Below are 21,696 nucleotides of genomic sequence, written 5' to 3'. Positions count from 1 at the left end.
GGTTGCAAGGGAAGGTGCCGGGAGTGGAGGTTGGGTCGGTGGGGGGTGTGGATCTGACAAGGGAGTCGCGGAGGGAGTGGTCTCTACGGAAAACTGAAAGGGGAGGGGAGGGAAATATATCCTTGGTGCTGGGGTCTGTTTGGAGGTGGCGGAAGTGACGGCGGATGTTGCGCTGTACATGGAGATTGGTGGGGTGGTAGGTGAGGACCAGTGGGGTTCTGTCCTGGTGGCGGTTGGAGGGGCGGGGCTCAAGGGGGGAGGAGCGGGAAGTGGAGGAGATGCGGTGGAGGGTACCGTCGACCACGTCGGGGGGGAAATTGCGGTCCTTGAAGAAGGAGGCCATCTGTGTTGTACGTATTTTGAACTGGTCCTCCTGGGAGCAGATGCGGCGGAGACGAAGGAATTGGGAGAATGGGATGGCGTTTTTACAGGGGGCAGGATGGGAGGAGGTGTAGTCCAGGTAGCTGTGGGAGTCGGTTGGTTTGTAGTAGATGTCCGTGTTGATTCAGTGGGTTTATTGAGTGGGCAAAGATCTGGGAAAAGGTATGCCATGTGGGAAAGTGTGAACTCGTCCGTTTTGGCAAAAAGAATAAAAAAGAAACTTATTATCAAATTGGTGAGGGGTTTCTCAGAGATGCAGAGAGATGTGCATGTCCACGTGCATGAAACAAAGAAGGTTAGTATACAGGTATAGAGTAATCAGGAAAGCTGATTCAGTACGACAGTTTATTGTGAGGGGAATCAAATGCAAGAGTAGAGAGGTTATTCAGGGAATTGATGAGATAACATTTCGCAAACTGAGTACAGTATGGGTCACAATGTTGGTCACGGAAGGCTGTGAATGTCTTGGAAACAGTGTAGAGAAAGTTGACTTGACTAATGCCTGGAATGAGAGGGTTGTCTTCCAGGGAAAAGCTAGGCAGGCTAGGCCTGTATCCTGTGAAGTTTAGAAGAGTCAGAGGTGACTTAATTGAAGCATGTGAAATCCTGACTGGGTGGATGTTGAAAGGATGTTTCCTGTTGTGGAAGAATTTCGAAGGCAGAGGTTGCTGGGTTCACGATGACCAAGGGAATGAAAAATTATCAGGAGACGTGTAGGAATACAGAGTTGAGGCTAAAATCAGATCAGCCATGACTTTATTGAATGGCAGAGCTGGTATGAAGGGCCGAATGGCCTTGATCCTTATTTGTATATTTTTCTACTGCCGAGCACATGCATAAAAGCATTATTGCTGCTCCAATGATATCTCTTCAGCTTGTGAGTAGCCTCAGCTACCGTACTCTGCTGGCTGACCTTTAAACAAGGTGCCGCACAGGAGGCTACTGAGTTAGCTAAGGGCCCATGGTGTTAGAGGCAAGCTGCTAGAATGCACAGGAGCTTGGCTGTCTGGCAGAAAGTAAAAGAGTCCTTCTCAGGATGGCAGCCGATGGCAAGTGGTGTCCCACAAAGCTCAGTATTGGGAACACAACTTTTCACTTTATACGTTAATGATCTAGATGAAGGAACTGAGGGTACTCTGGCTAAGTTTGCAGATGATACAGAGATAGGTAGAGGGACAGGTAGCATTGAGGAGGCAGGGAGGCTGCAGAAGGATTTGAACAGGTTAGGAGAATGGGCACAAAAGTGGCAGATGGAGTACAACATGGGAAAGTGTAAGGTAATACACTTTGATAGGAAGGACAGAGGCCTGGACTATTTTCAAAATGGGGAGAAAATTCTGAAGTGCAATGAGACTTGGGAGTTCTAGTCCAGGATTCTCTCAAGGTACACTTGCAGGTTGAGTCAATAGTTAGGAAGGCAAATACAATGATGACATTTATTTTGAGATGACTTGAATATAAAAGCAAGGATGTATTTCTGAGGCTCTATAAGGCTCTAGTCAGACCACATTTGAAATATTGTGCACAGTTATGGGCCTCATATCTCAGGAAGGATGTACTGGTCCTGGAGTATGTTAAGAGGAGGTTCACGAGAATGGTCCCAGGAATGGAAAGCCTAACAGATGAGGAATGTTTGAGGACTCTGTGTCTGTACTTGATGGAGTTTAGAAGGATGAGGGGGATCTAATTGAAACTTAATGAATACTGAACGGTCTGGACAGAGTGGATGTTGGGAAGATGTTTCCATTTTTCAGCGAGACGAGGACCTGAGGGCACAGTCTTAGAGTAAAGAATGGAGATAAGGAGAAACTTCTTCAGCCAGACAGTGGGGAATCTATTGAATTCATTGCCACAGAAGGCTGTGGAGGCCAGGTCATTGAGTATATATAAGACTGAGAGAGATTGTCCTCATGACTCTCGATCCCTTTGACAATCAAGAACCAAAGTGGGAGAATGGAGTTGAGAAGCTTATCAGCCCTGATTGAGTGACAGAGCAGATTCGGTGGGCTCCTCTGTCTAATGGCCTTATTTGTCCACAAAACAAGGTTGTGTGTGTTTAATGACTAAGTCAGTTGTTCTCAGAGATGCCCTAACCTACATCTTCTCCTCCTGAATGGGTGGTGCTCAGAAATGAATCATGACTCCAGTCAAGACAAATGGAAACATCTTCCCAACATCCGTTCAATATTTGTTAAGTTTCAATTAGATCCCCCTCATCCTTCTGAACTGCTTTACAGAAGTATATCATAACCTCCTTGCATTTTCACGCTGGATCTCATATGCTTTATGACCTATTTTCTCAGTGAACCTTGCTATCTTCAATGCTTTATGCAGATACATCTTACGATCTTCCTGTCCCTGTTTTGAACAAAATGCACTGCTTCATATTTAGTCCTAGTTATCGACAAAATGTGAACTTTGCTGGCATTAAATTTGATCTGCCACATGTCTACCTGTCAATTGGATTTGTCTAGGGTGGATCATCCCTAATGAAGGGCTTATGGTCAAAATGTCAATTTTCCTGCTTCTCAGATACTGCCTGACCTGCTGTGCTTTTCCAGCACCACACTCGCGACGAGGGTAGATCATTGCTTGGTAGAGTTGACACTGGATGTTAGTAGTTAAATTATAATGGACTGTTGGATATTAAATTATTTTCTGTGTGACACATTTAATGCCAGGGCAGATAATTGAAAACATATGCCTAATTCTAGAATGTTCCTGAGAGAATTGATTAGGCTGACATGTAATGGCATACTTACTGTGAAATCAGTGGTTATGGCCCTGACGTCTAACACACTCCATTTATATTGACAGGTCTCAGTCCAAAGGAAAGGTTTCACCACAACTCAAGTTCTTTCTCACCGTCTATGGCTGCATTGCTGCCATAAACACAGTGTTCACTGCAGCCCGAGCCTTTCTGTTCGCCTATGGAGCAATTTGTGCCGCAGTGATTATTCATAATAAACTTCTGCTTCGGGTGCTGAAGGTTAGTGGCTTATCCCAGGTTTCCTAGGGTTCCAAAGGTTTCCAAGTTTAATCTGTATACCTTACTACTATACACAAGGGAGGTAAGCCACCCTCCCAGAGGGGACCACTGTATTCAGTCTGGTGGTCTGCATGTAATTGAGCACAGGGCTTCAGTGCAGTCACTGTTCTGGCAAGGATGCTTTGAGAGGCCATGCCGTAAACCTTTCGATTGCAGGCATCGGATTACATAAAAACCAGGAGCAGGAGTAGGCCATCTGCCATTCAATAAGATCGTGACCGATGTTTTCATGGACTCGGCTCCACACAACCCATAATTCCTTTCCTGTTCAAAAATCTATCTAGGTTTGTCTTAAAAACATTCAATAAGGTAGATCAACTGCTTCCCTGGGCAAGGAATTCCACAGATTCCCAACTCTTTGGGTAAAGGAGTTCCTCCTCCACTCAGTCCTAAACCTGCTCCCCCTTATTTTGAGGCTATGCCCCCTGGTTCTAGTTCATCCAGCAGTGGAAACAACCTTCCTGCTTTGACCCTATCCCATTCATCATTTTATATGGTTCTACATTCTTAGAAATTTGGATGAGTACAGTCCCAGTCTACTCAGTCTGTCCTCCTAAGTCAACCTTCTCAATTCAAGAATCAATCTCGTGACCCTCCTCTACACCCCCTCCAGTGCCAGTACATCCTTTCTTAAAAAGGAGCCCAAACTTGCACGCAGTACTCCAAGTGTGGCCTCATCAGCACCCTGTACAGCTGCACCATAACCTCCCTATTTTACAACTCCATCCCATTTGCCTCCTTAATTACCTGTGATTACACCCCGGTCCCTCTGCACAGCAGCATGCTGCAATTTTTCACCATTTAAATAATAGTCCACTTTGTGGTTATTCCTATCAAAATGGATGATTTCACATTTACCAACATTGTACTCAATCTGCCAGACCCTTGCCCATTCACTTAACATCTCTCTATCCCTCTGAAGACTTTCACTGCCCTTTACACACTTTATTCTGTCACTCATCCTAATGCCCTCTTGACACAATACACCTGGTCCCCGACTCTAAATTGTCTTATGTCAATTGTAAACAATTGCAGACCCAATACTGATCCTTGAGGCACACCACTAGCCATCCATCGCCAACCAGAAAAACATCCATTTATCCCCACTCTTTACTTTCTGCTTGTTGACCAATCCCCTGTCCATGCTAATACATTACCTGTAATACCATGCACCTTTATCCTATGGAGCAGCCTTTTGTGGGACACCTTGTTGAATGCCTTCTGGAAATCCAGATACACCATATTCTCTGGTTCCCTGTTGTCCGTCGCACTTGTAATGTCCTCAAAGAATTCCAGTAAATTACTTAGCATGACCTGCCTTTTATGAACCCATGCTGCATCTGCCTGATGTGACAATTTCTGTCCAGATGTCACGCTATTTCTTCCTTGATTATAGATTCAAGCATTTTCTCCGCTCAGTAGGTGAAGCTAATGGGCTGATTGTTACCTGCCTTTTGTCTATCTCCCTTTTTAAACGTGGCGTCACATTTGCTGTTTTCCAATCTGCCGGAACTGCCCCAGAGTCTAGCGACTTTTGGTAACTTACCATGAATGCATTTGCTATTTGTTTTTTAGTACCCTGGGATGCATTCCATCTGGGCCAGAAGACATGTCTATCCTTTAGCCCCATTAGCTTGGCAAACGCTACCTCTTTAGTGAGAATGATAATTTCGAGCTCCTCACCTGCCATAGCCTCCTTGTCATTAATTATTGGCATATGATGTTGGTCTTCCACTGTGAAGACAACACAAAATATCTATTCATTGCCTCGGCCATTTCCTTATTTCCCATTGTTAAATCCTCCTCCTCATCCTGTAAAGGACCAATTGCAGAAACATTTGCTATCTGTTTTTATATTCTGAGCTAATTTACTCTCATAATCCATCTGACTTTTCTTTATAGTTTTTTGTTGGCCTTGAAGGATTTTCCAGTCTCCGAGTTTCCCCTAATCTTTGTCACTTTGTATCCTTTTGCTTTCAGTTTGATAACCTCCTTTATTTCCTTTGTTATCCATGGCTGATTATCCCTTTTCCTGCAATCCTTTCTTCTCATTGGTCTATACTTTTGCTGAGCACTATGAAAAATCAACAAGGCAGAAGTAAGGACTGCAGATGCTGGAGATTAGAGTTGAGACTATGGTGCTGGAAAAGCACAGCAGGTTAGGCAGCATCCAAGGAGCAGGAAAATCGATGTTTCAGGCAAAAGCCCTTCATCAGGAATGAGGCTGGGAGATGAGGGGGTGGAGAGATATGTGGGAGGGGAATGGGCCTGGGGGAAGGTAGCTGAGAGTGCAATAGGTGGATAGAGGTGGGGGTAAAGGTGATAGGTTGGAGAGGAGGGTGGAGCGGAGAGGTGGGAAGGAAGATGGACTGGTCGGACAGTTCAGACTTTCCAACTTGGCACCACCCTTGTGACCTGTCCATCTTCCTTCCCACCTATGTGCTCCACCCTCCTCCCTGACCTATCACCTTCACACCCACCTCCATCCACCTATTGCACTCTCAGCTACCTTCCCCTGTCCCACCCCCCTCCCATTTATCTCTCCACCCCAGAGGCTCCTGCCTCATTCCTGATGAAGGTCTTTTGCCCAAAACGTTGATTCTCCTGCTTCTCGGTTGCTGCATGACCTGCTGTGCTTTTCCAGCACCCTCAACTATGAAAAATTACTTCACCGTTCCTCAATTGTCCCACTGTATAATCTTTACTCCCAGTCGACCTTAGTCAACTCCTCCTTCATCCCATGGCAGTCTCCTTTGTTTGAGCAAAGGACACTGGATTTGGATTTTACCTCTCACCTTCCATCTGTATTTTAAATTTAACCACAATGTGATTGTTCCTTCCGAGAAAATCCCTATCTTTAAGATCATCACTTAGTCCTGACCAGATCTCGGAAAGCTTACACAGGACCAGATCTCGGAAAGCTTGCTCCCTCTTCGGTCCCGTTACATACTGTTCAAGGAAACTATCATTGATACACTCGATGAACTGCTCTTCAGGACTGTCTTCACCAACTCAGTTTGATCAATCGCTTTGCAGATTAAAATCCCCCACATTGGTTGTTCTACCATTTTTACATTCATCAGTTATTTCTTTGTTTGTTGCCCATCCCACTATGGTGTTATTATTTAGTGGCCCATAGACTACACCTATCGGGCACTTTCTCCCCATACTATTTCTAATTTCCACTCACATTAATTCAACCTTTTTCTTCATAGAACCTATGTCATCTCTCACTACCACCCTGGTGTCATCCTTAAATATCAGAGCTACCCATCTCCCTGTCCTTCTGAATAGTCTGATACACCTGGATGTTTAACTTCCAGTTGTGACCACCCTGTATCCATGTCTCTGGAATGGCCAGTAAACTAGATCCATCTGCTCAGTGACCTTGTTTCGTATGATGCGAGCATTCCGGTAAAGTGCCCTTATGCTAGTATTTATCCCTTCCTTTTGAATCCTGACACCCCCACCAGAAAAGCTTTGTTTTTAAAGTTTATCACTTTTTCACTCAGCTCAGTGTGACACCGTGCAGCTGCTGCTTGCTTTTTGTTTACTATCTTGATTGCCTTTCTCCTTCAGGCTTCACCCAGTCCAGCGAACTCAGAGCCTCCTCTTCAGTTCCTGAACCCCTGCCAAAGTAGTTCATCCAACAGAGTTAGCAATAGGTGAAGGAACAGCTCAAAGGAGACTAAAATAGGCACAATCTCAGGGATAGCTATCAAAATGATTTATCACGGAGCGTTTGTCTTATTCACTGAACTTATCTGCAGCCGATCGCTGCCTTCCTTCATAATTTGTGGTTAGAAAGTAAATCTTTCAGCTCAGCTTTTCAATAAACAGATGATCCGGAATCAGTGACCCTTTATGGAATTGAGTTCCCCAATCTCCTCCCCTTTGTGAGAAGGGACGATTGTTACTTTCACTCCTGAGAAGTTAACCTCCGGGGTTTAGTTGCCATCCCCAAAGTGGAGAAAGAATTTCTTTGTGACAACTGTATTGTTTCTTATGAATGTGTTTTTACAACAATTGTCAACAGTTTCATGGTCACTGTTGCTCAGACTAGCATTTAGTTCCAGATTTATTCAGTGAACCCCTGTCTCTAAGCAATTAGACAGAGCTTCTGAGTTAGGTAAAAACAATGACTGCAGATGCTGGAAACCAGATTCTGGATTAGTGGTGCTGGAAGAGCACAGCAGTTCAGGCAGCATCCGAGGAGCCGCGAAATCGACGTTTCGGGCAAAAGCCCTTCATCAGGAATAAAGGCAGGCTCACCCTTCAGGCTCTCTGCCTTTATTCCTGATGAAGGGCTTTTGCCTGAAACGTCGATTTTACTGCTTCTCGGATGCTGCCTGAACTGCTGTGCTCTTCCAGCACCACTAATCCAGAGCTTCTGAGTTACTCCACCAATGACACGAATACTTCCCCACCATTATCCCTTGACATTAACCTTGAGGAAGTATCCTAAAGCAGTTAGAAAACCACCATACAATTCTGTACAGGCAGCTTGACTCCCTGGAAAGAAAAATCTTTCCAGCTACAAGAACAGGAATTGTTGCAAAAGCTCAGCAGGTCTGGCAGCATCTGTGGAGAGAAATCAAAATTCACGTTCAGGGTCTGTTTTGCAAACAGAATGCAAGTGTTGTGTGAAGCAGTCACCCAGTATATGCTGCATTTCCCAAATGTAGAGGGGACCACAGTGTGAGCAGCGAATGCATTCGACGACATTGTGTGAAGTGCAGGTAGAACAAAGAACAATACAGCACAGGTACAGGCCCTTCAGCCCTTCAAGCATGCTCTAACACGTTTTGCCCTTCCATCCTGAAACTGTCTTCCTACAGAATCGTATCCCTCTGTTCCCTTCCCATTCATGTATTTGTCCAGGTGCTTCCTGAATGCTGCTGTTGCGTCTGGTTCCACCACCTCCTCTGGCAGTGCATTCTAGGTACTCACCACATTTTGTGTGAAAAACCTGCCTCGCATATCTCATTTAAACTTCCCCTCTTACACCTTGAGCCTGTGTTCCCTGAGTGATTGACCCTTCCCATCCTGGGAAAAAGCCTCATACTGTCCACTCTATCCATGCCATTCACAATCTTATAAACTTCGATCAAGTTGCCCCTCAATCTCCTGTGTTCCAGTGAAAACAAACCCAGTCTACCCAGCTATCCTTCACAGCTAAAATCCCCATACCAGGCGACATCCTGGTAAACCTATTCTGTACCCTCTCTATAGCATTCGCATCCTAATGGGAGTTCAGGTCCATTGTACCCTGAAGGTTGCTGCACAGGTGGATAGAGTGGTCATGAAGGCATCTGGTATGCTTGCCTTTATCAGACGAGGTATTGAGTGTAAGAGCTGGTAGGTCATGTTAAAATTGTACAAGACTTTGGTTCGGCTGCATTTAAAATACTGTGTACAGTTCTGGTTGCCACATCTGGTTGGTGGGCGGCACGGTGGCACAGTGGTTAGCACTGCTGCCTCGCAGCGCCAGAGACCCGGGTTCAATTCCCGCCTCAGGTGACTGACTGTGTGGAGTTTGCACATTCTCCCCTTGTCTGCGTGGGTTTCCTCCGGGTGCTCCGATTTCCTCCCACAGTCCAAAGATGTGCAGGTCAGGTGAATTGGCCATGTTAAATTGTCCGGAGTGTTAGGTAAGGGGTAAATGTAGGGGTATGGGTGGTTTGCGCTTCGGCGGGTCGGTGTGGACTTGTTGGGCCGAAGGGCCTGTTTCCACACTGTAAAGTAATCTAATTACCAAAAGGGTGGTGTGGCTTTGGAGAGGGTGCAGAGAAAGTTTATGAGGATGTTGCCTGGTATGGAAGGTGCTAGCTATGAAGAGAGGTTGAGTAGGTTAGGCTTGTTTTCATTAGAAAAAAGGAAATTGAGGGGGGACCTGATTGTGGTCTACAAAATCATGAAGGGTATAGACAAGATGGATAGAGCTTTTTCCCAGGGTGAGGGTTCATGCGTTCAAGGTGAGAGGTGAAAAGTTTAAGGGGATACACGTGGCAAGTACTTTACACAGAGCATGCTAAGTGTCTGGAACGCGTTGCCAGCAGAGGTGGTAAAGGCAGACATGGTAGATCCATTTAAGATGTGTCTGGACAGATGTATGAGGAGGTGGGGAGCAGAGGGATATAGATGCTTAGGAATTGGGCGACAGGTTTAGACAGTACATTTGGATCGGCTTAGACTTGGAGGGCCGAAGGGCCTGTTCCTGGGCTGTAAATTTTCTTTGTTCTTTTATCCTCCTGGTAGTGTGGTGACCAGAACAGTATTCCAAATGTGGCCAAATTAAAGTTTTGAAAAGCTGCAATATAATTTGTCTATCCTGATACTCAATGCCCCTTCCAATGGAAGCAAGCATGCCATAAGCCTTTTTTATTAGCTTATCTGTCTGTGCTGCCATCTTCGTGACCTGCATACCCAGATCTCTCTGCAAATCAATACTCCAAAGGGTTCTGCCATCCACTGTATAATTTCCATCTGTATGTGATCTTCCAAAAATGCATCACCTCACATTTGTCTGGTTTAAACTCCATGTGCCATTTTCTTGTCCATCCCTCCAACTGATCTATATCCTACTGTATCCTCTGACCATCCTCCTCACTATCTGCAACTCCACCAACCTTTGTATCGTCTGCAAGCTTACTAATTAGACCTGCCATGTTTTCCTCCAAGTCACTAATGTAGACCACGAACAGCAGAGGTGCCAGCATTGATCCCTGTGGAACACCACTTGTCACAGCCCTCCAATCCAAAAACCATCTTTCCTTGGCTACCCTCTGTCTCTTATGATTAAGCCAGTTCTGTATCCATCTTACCAGGTCACCCTGATACCATGTGACTTCACCTTTTGTACCAGACTGCCATGAGGCACCTTACCAAAGGCTTTACTGAAGTCCATGGAGACAACATCAACCACTTTTCCCTCATCAATCATCACCTCTTCGAAATACCAGATCAAATTAGTGAGGCACAACCTTCCCCACACAAAACTATGCTGTCTCTCGCTAATAAGTTAATTTGCTTCTAACTGTGTATAGATCTTGTCCCTGAGAATCTTTTCCAATAATTTCCCTCCCACTGACATCAGACTCAAAGGGCTGTAATTTTCTGGATTATCCCTGCTATCCTTCTGAAACAAGGAGACAACATTGGTTATTCTCCAGTCCTCTGGGCCCTCACGTGTGGCCAAGGAGGATACAAAGATGTCTGTCAATGCTCCAGCAATTTGTTCTCTTTCCTCCCTAAATATTTTGGGATAGATCCCATCAGGACCCAGGGACTTATCTACCTTCATACTTCTTAAGTAGCACAGCACCTCTTCCTTTTTAATAGCGACTTGGCTTACAAACTCGACGCTCCCCTCCCTGGGGATCACCTTCCACCAATTCCTTCTCTTTGGTGAATCCCAACACACAGTATTTACTTAGGTCCTTACCAACCTGTTCTGGCTCCACACCCACACCCACACCCACACACAGACACACACACCCACACATCCATCCACCCTGTTGTGTCCTTGGGTGGGCCAACCCTTTCTGTGAGGAGGATGCATGGGGACAGGATCCGAGTGCCCACACCTTCCAGGTGAAGCAGCAGTTGACCTGCACTTCACTCAATCTAGTTGACTGCATTCGCTGCTCACAACGTGGTCTCCTCTACATTTGGGAAATGAAGTGAAGACTGGGTGACCACTTTGCAGAACTTCATGTTCTGTTTGCACATAAGACCTGCTACGTTAACACCCCACCCTGTTCCCTGGCCAACATTTCTGTCTCAGGCTTGCTGCAGTGAAGCTCAGTGCAAGCTGGAAGTTAAACACCTCATTTTCCGCTTGGGGACCCTGCAGCTCTCTGCACTCTATGTCCAGTTCAATAACTTACAACCCCCCCAGTTTGGCCTGGCTATCACATAGCCTGCTATTACACACCATTCATTGTTGGCCTTGAGCCGCCTCCATCAATACTGAGACAGTCTCTGAGCCAGATCATGATCCACTCCTTTGTCTGTTGAACCGCTCTTCTCTCAGAGCACTAACCCCACCTGTTGTTTACTCCTAACTCCCTTCCCCACCCTATCTTCTGCATATAAAGCAACATTTTCCAAACTTCCATCGGTTCTCAGGAAGGGTCACTGGACACACACCGTTCACTCTGATTTCTTTTCACAGATGCTGTCGGACCAGCTGAACTTTACCAGCAACTTCTGTTTTTGTCTCTGATTTACAGCATCTGCAGTTCTTTTCAGATTTCGTAACATATCCAGCGAGTTTAGTTGGGTGTTTGAAAGAGAAAGTTGGCACAAGGTGAGACATGGACAATTCCTGCCCTCCAGCCCCAGTTCTACAACGTAATTTAACGAATCATGAACTGATGGGTGGCAGAGGCGACAGGCTGATGGGGTGTAGATTGTCTGTGAGCTGATAACTAATTGACTACAGGCTGATGGGGTGTAGATTGTCTGTGAGCTGATAGCTAATTGACTACAGGCTGATGGGGTGTAGATTGACTGGGGGCTGATAGCTAATTACCTACAGGCTGATGGGGTGTAGAGTGACTGGGGGCTGATAGCTAATTGACTACAGACTGATGGGGTGTAGATTGTCTGTGAGCTGATAGCTAATTGACTGCAGGCTGATGGGGTGAAGATTGTCTGTGGGCTCATAGCTAATTGACTACAGACTGATGGGGTGGAGATTGTGTGTGGGTTGATAGCTAATTGACTACAGGCTGATGGGGTGTAGATTGTCTGTGGGTTCATAGCTAATTGACTACAGGCTGATAGCTAATTGACTACAGGCTGATGGCGTGTAGATTGTCTGTGTCCTGATAGCTAATTGACTGCAGGCTGATGGCATGTAGATTGTGAGCTGATAGCTAATTGACTACAGGCTGACCGGGTGTAGATAGTGGGCTGATAGCTAATTGTCTACAGGCTGATGGGGTGTAGATTGTCTATGGGCTGATATCTAATTGTCTACGGGCTGATGGCATGTAGCTTGTCTGCGAGCTGTTGGTTAATTGACTACAGGTTGATGGGGTGTTGATTGTGAGCTGATAGCTAATTGACTTACAGGTTGATGGGGTGTAGATTGTGCGCTGATAGCTAATTGACTGTGAGCTGATGGGGTGTAGATTGTCTGTGGGCTGATAGCTAATTGGCTACATGCTAATGGGGTGTAGATTGTCTGTGGGCTGATAGCTAATTGACTACGCGCTGATGGGATGTAGATTGTGAGCTGATAGCTAATTGGCTACATGCTAATGGTGTGTAGATTGTCTGTGGGCTGATAGCTAATTGGCTACAAGCTGATGGGGTGTAGATTGTGAGCTGATAGCTAATTGACTACAGGCTGATGGGGTGTTGATTGTCTGTGAGCTGATAGCTAATTGACTACAGGCTGATGGGGTGTAGATTGTCTGTGGGCTGATAGCTAATTGCATGTGAGCTGATGGGGTGTAGATTGTCTGTGAGCTGATAGCTAATTTACTACGGGCTGATGGGGTGTAGATTGTCTGTGGGCTGATAGCTAATTGACTACAGGCTGACGGGGTGTAGATTGTATGTGGGCTGATAGCTAATTGACTACAGGTTGATGGGGTGTAGATTCTGAGTGAGCGGATAGCTAATTGACTACCGGCTGATGGGGTGTAGATTGTGTGTGGGTTGATAGCTAATTGACTGTGAGCTGGTGGGGTGTACATTGTCAGTGAGCTGATAGCTAATTGACTACAGGCTGATGGGTTGTTGATTGTCCCTGGGCTGATAGCTAATTGACGACAGGCTGATGGGGTGTAGATTGTCTGTGGGCTGATAGCTAATTGACTACAGGCTGATGGGATGTAGACTGTGGGCTGATAGCTAATTGACTACAGGCTGACGGGGTGTAGATTGTGGGCTGATAGCTAATTGACTACAGGCTGATGGCATATAGTTTGTCTGTGGGCTGATAGCTAATTGACTACAGGCTGATGGGGTGAAGGTTGTGTGTGGGCTGATAGCTAATTGACAACAGGCTGATGGCGTGTAGATTGTCTGTGGGCTGATAGCTAATTGACTACAGGCTGATGGGGCGTAGGTTGTGCGTGTGCTGATAGCTAATTGACTACGGGCTGATGGGGTGTGGATTGTGTGTGGGCTGATAGCTAATTGACTGTGAGCTGATGGGGTGTAGATTCTCTGTGGGCTGATAGCTAATTGACTCCGGGCTGATGGGATGTAGACTGTGGGCTGATAGCTAAATGACTACAGGCTGATGGGGTGTAGATTGTGGGCTGATAGCTAATTGACTACAGGCTGATGGCATGTAGTTTGTCTGTGGGCTGATAGCTAATTGCATGTGAGCTGATGGGGTGTAGATTGTCTGTGAGCTGATAGCTAATTTACTACGGGCTGATGGGGTGTAGATTGTCTGTGGGCTGATAGCTAATTGACTACAGTCTGACGGGGTGTAGATTGTATGTGGGCTGATAGCTAATTGACTACCGGCTGATGGGGTGTAGATTGTGAGCTGATAGCTAATTGTCTACAGGCTGATGGGGTGAAGGTTGTGTGTGGGCTGATAGCTAATTGACAACAGGCTGATGGCGTGTAGATTGTCTGTGGGCTGATAGCTAATTGACTACAGGCTGACGGGGTGTAGATTGTATGTGGGCTGATAGCTAATTGATTACAGGCTGATGGGGTGAAGATTGTCTGTGGGCTGATAGCTAATTGACTACAGACTGACCGGGTGTAGATTGTGGGCTGATAGCTAATTGTCTACAGGCTGATGGGGTGAAGGTTGTGTGTGGGCTGATAGCTAATTGACAACAGGCTGATGGCGTGTAGATTGTCTGTGGGCTGATAGCTAATTGACTACTGGCTGATGGGGCGTAGGTTGTGCGTGTGCTGATAGCTAATTGACTACAGGCTGATGGGGTGTGGATTGTGTGTGGGCTGATAGCTAATTGACTACGGGCTGATGGGGTGTAGATTGTGTGTGGGCTGATAGCTAATTGACTCCGGGCTGATGGGATGTAGACTGTGGGCTGATAGCTAATTGACTACAGGCTGACGGGGTGTAGATTGTGGGCTGATAGCTAATTGACTACAGGCTGATGGCATATAGTTTGTCTGTGGGCTGATAGCTAATTGCATGTGAGCTGATGGGGTGTAGATTGTCTGTGAGCTGATAGCTAATTTACTACGGGCTGATGGGGTGTAGATTGTGTGTGGGCTGATAGCTAATTGACTACAGGCTGACGGGGTGTAGATTGTATGTGGGCTGATAGCTAATTGACTACAGGCTGATGGGGTGTAGATTCTGAGTGAGCTGATAGCTAATTGACTACAGGCTGACCGGGTGTAGATTGTGGACTGATAGCGAATTGTGTACAGGCTGATGGGGTGTAGATTGTGTGTGGGCTGATAGCTAATTGACTACAGGCTGATGGCGTGTAGATTGTCTGTGGGCTGATAGCTAATTGACTACAGGCTGATGGGGTGTAGATTGTGTGTGGGCTGATAGCTAATTGACTACGGGCTGATGGGGTGTAGATTGTATGTGGGCTGATAGCTAATTGACTGTGAGCTGATGGGTGTAGATTGTATGTGGGCTGATAGCTAATTGACTACAGGCTGATGGGGTGTAGATTCTGAGTGAGCTGATAGCTAATTGACTACAGGCTGATGGGGTGTAGATTGTGTGTGGGCTGATAGCTAATTGACTGTGAGCTGGTGGGGTGTACATTGTCAGTGAGCTGATAGCTAATTGACTACAGGCTGATGGGTTGTTGATTGTCCCTGGGCTGATAGCTAATTGACGACAGGCTGTTGGGGTGTAGGTTGTCTGTGGGCTGATATCTAATTCATTACAGGCTGATGGGGTGTAGATTGTGTGTGGGCTGATAGCTAATTGACTACAGGCTGATGGGGTGTAGATTGTGAGCTGATAGCTAATTGACTACAGACTGACCGGGTGTAGATTGTGTGCTGATAGCTAATTGTCTACAGGCTGATGGGGTGAAGGTTGTGTGTGGGCTGATAGCTAATTGACAACAGGCTGATGGCATGTAGTTTGTCTGTGGGCTGATAGCTAATTGCATGTGAGCTGATGGGGTGTAGATTGTCTGTGAGCTGATAGCTAATTGACTACGGGCTGATGGGGTGTAGATTGTCTGTGGGCTGATAGCTAATTGAATACAGGCTGATGGGGCGTAGGTTGTGTGTGTGCTGATAGCTAATTAACTACGGGCTGATGGGGTGTGGATTGTGTGTGTGCTGATAGCTAATTGACGACAGGCTGATGGGGTGTAGATTGTCTGTGAACTGATAGCTAATTGACTGCAGGCTGATGGCGTGTAGATTGTGAGCTGATAGCTAATTGACTACAGGCTGACCGGGTATAGATTGTGGGCTGATAGCGAATATTCTACAGGCTGATGGGGTGTAGATTGTGTGTGGGCTGATAGCTAATTGACTACAGGCTGATGGGGTGTAGATTTTCTGTGGGCTGATAGCTAATTGACTACAGGCTGATGGGGTGTAGATTGTCTGTGGGCTGATATCTAATTGACTACGGGCTGATGGGGTGTAGATTGTCTGTGGGCTGATAGCTAATTGACTACAGGCTGATGGGGTGTAGATTGTCTGTGGGCTGATATCTAATTGATTCGGGCTAATGCCTGAAACGTCGATTCTCCTGTTCCCTAGATGCTGCCTGACCTGCTGCGCTTTTCCAGCAACACATTTCCATCTCTGATCTCCAGCATCTGCAGACCTCACTTTCTCCTGATAGCTAATTGACGACAGGCTGTTGGGGTGTAGATTGTCTGTGGGCTGATATCTAATTGATTACAGGCTGATGGGGTGTAGATTGTCTGTGGGCTGATAGCTAATTGACTACAGGCTGATGGGGTGTAGATTGTGAGCTGACAGCTAATTGACTACAGACTGACCGGGTGTAGATTGTGGGCTGATAGCTAATTGTCTACAGGCTGATGGGGTGTAGGTTGTGTGTGGGCTGATAGCTAATTGACAACAGGCTGATGGCGTGTAGATTGTCTGTGGGCTGATAGCTAATTGACTACAGGCTGATGGGGCGTAGGTTGTGTGTGGGCTGATAGCTAATTGACTACGGGCTGATGGGGTGTGGATTGTGTGTGGGCTGATAGCTAATTGACTACTGGCTGATGGGGTGTAGATTCTCTGTGGGCTGATAGTTAATTGACTCCGGGCTGATGGGGTGTATATTGTGGGCTGATAGCTAATTGACTACAGGTTGATGGCATGTAGTTTGTCTGTGGGCTGATAGCTAATTGCATGTGAGCTGATGGGGTGTAGATTGTCTGTGAGCTGATAGCTAATTTACTACGGGCTGATGGGGTGCAGATTGTCTGTGGGCTGATAGCTAATTGACTACAGGCTGACGGGGTGTAGATTGTATTTGGGCTGATAGCTAATTGACTACAGGCTGATGGGGTGTAGATTCTGAGTGATTGGATAGCTAATTGACTACCGGCTGATGGGGTGTAGATTGTGTGTGGGCTGACACCTAATTGACTGTGAGCTGGTGGGGTGTACATTGTCTGTGAGCTGATAGCTAATTGATTACAGGCTGATGGCTTGTTGATTGTCCCTGGGCTGATAGCTAATTGACTATAGGCTGATGGGGTGTAGATTGTCTGTGGACTGATAGCTAATTGACTGCAGGCTGATGGCGAGTAGATTGTGAGCTGATAGCTAATTGACTACAGGCTGACCGGGTGTAGATTGTGGACTGATAGCGAATATTCTACAGGCTAATGGGGTGTAGATTGTGTGTGGGCTGATAGCTAATTGACTACAGGCTGATGGCGTGTAGATTGTCTGTGGGCTGATAGCTAATTGACTACAGGCTGATGGGGTGTAGATTGTCTGTGGGCTGATAGCTAATTGACTACAGGCTGATGGGGTGTAGATTTTATGTGAGCTGATAGCTAATTGACTACAGACTGACCGGGTGTAGATTGAGTGTGGGCTGATAGCTAATTGACTGTGAGCTGGTGGGGTGTACATTGTCTGTGAGCTGATAGCTAATTGACTACAGGCTGATGGGTTGTAGATTGTCTATGGACTGATAGCTAATTGACTGCAGGCTGATGGCGTGTACATTGTGAGCTGATAGCTAATTGACTACAGGCTGACCGGGTGTAGATTGTGGGCTGATAGCGAATATTCTACAGGCTGATGGGGTGTAGATTGTGTGTGGGCTGATAGCTAATTGACTACGGGCTGATGGGGTGTAGATTTTCTGTGGGCTGATATCTAATTGATTACAGGCTGATGGGGTGAAGATTGTCTGTGGGCTGATATCTAATTGATTACAGGCTGATGGGGTGAAGATTGTCTGTGGGCTGATAGCTAATTGACTGTGAGCTGGTGGGGTGTACATTGTCTGTGAGCTGATAGCTAATTGACTACAGGCTGATGGGTTGCAGATTGTGTGTGGGCTGATAGCTAATTGACGACAGGCTGTTGGGGTATAGATTATCTGTGGGCTGATAGCTAATTGACTACAGGCTGATGAGGTGTAGATTGTGAGCTGATAGCTAACTGACTACAGACTGACCGGGTGGAGATTGTGGGCTGATAGCTAATTGTCTACAGGGTGATGAGGTGTAGGTTGTGTGTGGGCTGATAGCTAATTGACTACAGGCTGATGGCGTGTAGATTGTCTAAGGGCTGATAGCTAATTGACTACAGGCTGATGGGCTGTAGATTGTGTGTGGGCTGATAGCTAATTGACTACAGGCTGATGGCGTGTAGATTGTCTGTTGGCAGATGGCTAATTGACTGTTACCTGATGGGGTGTAGATTGTCTGTGGGCTGATAGCTAATTGACTACAGGCTAATGGGGTGTAGATTGTTGGCTGATAGCTAATTGACTACAGGCTGATGGGGTGTAGATTGTCTGTGAGCTGATAGCTAATTGACTACGGGCTGATGGGGTGTAGATTGTCTGTGGGCTGAGAGCTACTTGACTACAGGTTGATGGGGTGTAGATTGTAGGTGGGCTGATAGCTAATTGACTACAGGCTGATGGGGTGTAGATTGTCTGTGGGCTGAGAGCTACTTGACTACAGGTTGATGGGCTGTAGATTGTGTGTGGGCTGATAGCTAATTGACTACAGGCTGATGGGGTGTAGATTGTCTGTGGGCTGATAACTAATTGACTACCGGCTGATGGGGTGTAGATTGTGTGTGGGCTGATAGCTAATTGACTACGGGCTGATGGGGTGTAGATTGTGTGTGGGCTGATAGCTAATTGACTAGAGGCTGATGGCGTGTAGATTGTGTGTGGGCTGATAGCTAATTGACTGTGAGCTAATGGGGTGTAGATTGTCTGTGGGCTGATAGCTAATTGACTACAGGCTGATGGGGTGTAGACTGTGTGTGGGCTGATAGCTAATTGACTCCGGGCTAATGGGATGTCGATTGTCTGTGGGCTGATAGCTAATTGACTACAGGCCGATGGGGTGTAGTTTGTGGGCTGATAGCTAATTGACTACAGGCTGATGGCGTGTAGATTGTCTGTGGGATGATAGCTAATTGATTGTGAGCTGATGGGGTGTAGATTGTGTGTGAGCTGATAGCTAATTGACTACGGTCTGATGGGGTGTAGAATGCCTGTGAGCTGATAGATAATTGACAACAGGCTGATGGGGTGTAGATTGTATGTGAACTGATAGCTAAATGACTACAGGCTGATGGGGTGTAGATTCTGAGTGAGCTGATAGCTAATTGACTACAGGCTGATGGGGTGTAGATTGTGTGTGGGCTGATAGCTAATTGACTGTGAGTTGGTGGGGTGTACATTGTCTGTGGGCTGACAGGTAATTGACTACAGGCTGATGGGGTGTAGATTGTCTGTGGGCTGATAAGTAATTGACTGCGAGCTGATGGGGTTTAGATTGTGTGTGCGCTGATAGCTAATTGACTACAGGCTGACCGGGTGTAGATTGTGAGCTGATCGCGAATATTCTACAGGCTGATGGGGTGTAGATTGTGTGTGGGCTGATAGCTAATTGACTACAGGCTGATGGCGTGTAGATTGTCTGTGGGCTGATAGCTAATTGACTACAGGCTGATGGGGTGTAGATTGTGTGTGGGCTGATATCTAATTGACTACAGGCTGATGGGGTTTAGATTGTCTGTGGGCTGATAGCTAATTGACTACAGGCTGATGGGTGTAGATTGTCTGTGGGCTGATAGCTAATTGACTACAGGTTGATGGGGTGTAGATTGTCTGTGGGCTGATAGTTAATTGACTACAGGCTGATGGGGTGTAGATTGTCTGTGGGCTGATAGATAATTGACTACAGGCTGATGGCGTGTAGAGTGTGAGCTGATAGCTAATTGACTACAGACTGACCGGGTGTAGATTGTGGGCTGATAGCTAATTGACTACATGCTGATGGGGTGTAGATTGCGTGTGGGCTGATAACTAATTGACTACATGCTGATGGGGTGTAGATTGCGTGTGGGCTGATAACTAATTGTCTACGGGCTGATGGGGTGTAGATTGTGTGTAGGCTGATGGCTAATTGACTACAGGCTGATGGGGTGTAGATTGTGTGTGGGCTGATAGCTAATTGACTACAGGCTGATGTGGTGTAGATTGTCTGTGGGCTGATAGCTAAATCACTATGGGCCTATGCGGAGTGCGACCATTCCGTGCCGCCTGTTTGCCGCAGCGTATTTTGCCGCAGACCCATTTAGGCGCAGAATATTTTGACGCAGATATACGGTAGTCATCAACGAAAAACAACATAATAGTAGTCTTTGTAAATGGGTAGTTTCGGTAGTTTGTAGTGATTTGTGTATCAACTGCATCGAGTCTGTGATTAGTCCAAACCTAACCGTGATTCCTCAAAATTTCTGAAAAAAAGAGAATATTTCAACGGAATGTCGTGCCTTGCTACAAGATGTTCAAGTTCAAAGTCACGGTTGATAATGTCAGGGCAGCATTCAGGCTGTATTTCCAGAACCATTTCAATTAATTTATCATATGTTGTTCGTAACTCATTTGGGAGTAAAGCATACAACAGTCGGAACACACCTGTATGTATTTCCCCTAAAATAACATAAACTTGTGAAAATAGAGGTGAGGAAATTTTGAATGTTCATCAACATATCACTTTTTTGATTGTTTCAGAAACTTGGCATTCCTTTTTCTTCCAAATGTATGAATTCTGCAGGTGGTGCTACTTCTGTCAGCTAGTAAAAATTCTTCTTCATTATATTCATTAACAGAATATGTTTTAAAGCTGTCTGGAATTACAAGTTCTTCTAAATTTCCTGGATTTACTGGGTAAGCACCAATTTCTTTCCTTGTCCTACGAACCATTTTCTTCAGCGCTCTGTTGTTAGGCATCGTTCCTTGGCAAGCTTCCGGCAAATTTTCTAGGCACTCATTAATCACTTGTAAAGTTCCCTCTACAGTTGTATTCTTTGATACTAGTTATCTTAATAATGACTACAGACTACTGGAAACTACCCATTTACTAAGTCTACTATTATGTTGTTTTTCGTTGATGACTACCGTATATCTGCGCCAAAATAGTTCTGCGCCTAAATGGGTCTGCGGCAAAATAGGCTGCGCCAAACAGGCCACGCCAAATCACTCGCGCCAAAATGTCTGCGCCGAATGGTCCTAAATCCAGGCTGATGGGGTATAGATTGTCTCTGAAATGATAGCCAATTGCCGACAGGCTGATGGGATTGTGTAATATGAAGGTAACTGGCTGGGCCAGCATTTTTGTCCCCTGTCCTTTGACGTTCTTTGGAATATGGTGCAATTCTTGTATTGCTGCACTCTGTGTGCTGTAGTTGGATCCACAATTACGTTATGGAGTGAATTCCAGGACTTTAACTCAGTGACCCTGAAGAAATGGCTAAGTCAGGATGGTTACTTGCATGGAAGGGAAATTGTTTGTGTTGTCTTTGTCCTTGATGGTGATGGGTTTGGAAAGTGCTGTCTGAGGATCTTTGGTGAATTTGCGTGGTACATCTTGTCCATGGTACGCATTGCTGCTCCATCGCAGTGCCGATGGTGGAGAGCATGGATGTTTGTGGATGAGGTGCCAATCAAGTAGACTGCTTTGTCCTGGATGGTGTCAACCCTGTTTCCTGGATGAGTGTCGCTTCACTAACATCCCGATGGAGAGCATCGCACCACACTTCTGCATTGTGTCTTGGAAAGGTTTGAAAGAATTTGTGCGACGTGCTTGTCACAGACT

The 21,696-nt window shown here is 46.0% G+C and overlaps 1 protein-coding gene across 1 annotated transcript in view; it reads left to right on the top strand.

The window, feature by feature from the left end:
• abcc10 (ATP binding cassette subfamily C member 10) overlaps positions 1–21,696 on the top strand; it is a 282,813-nt gene that overhangs the window by 133,815 nt on the left and 127,302 nt on the right. The window contains exon 14 of the mRNA XM_087984478.1: positions 3,199–3,370. Within this exon, the coding sequence (XP_087840604.1) occupies positions 3,199–3,370 (172 nt within the window). The remainder of the gene's footprint in view (positions 1–3,198; positions 3,371–21,696) is intronic.

This window comes from Chiloscyllium plagiosum, unplaced genomic scaffold (genome assembly GCF_037043375.1).
Source record: "Chiloscyllium plagiosum isolate Xiang-an unplaced genomic scaffold, Cpla_swu_hap1 HiC_scaffold_3, whole genome shotgun sequence".
Lineage (NCBI taxonomy): Eukaryota > Metazoa > Chordata > Chondrichthyes > Orectolobiformes > Hemiscylliidae > Chiloscyllium > Chiloscyllium plagiosum.
Note: the sequence above shows the minus strand (reverse complement) of the source record. Positions and strands in the feature narration are given on the sequence as shown.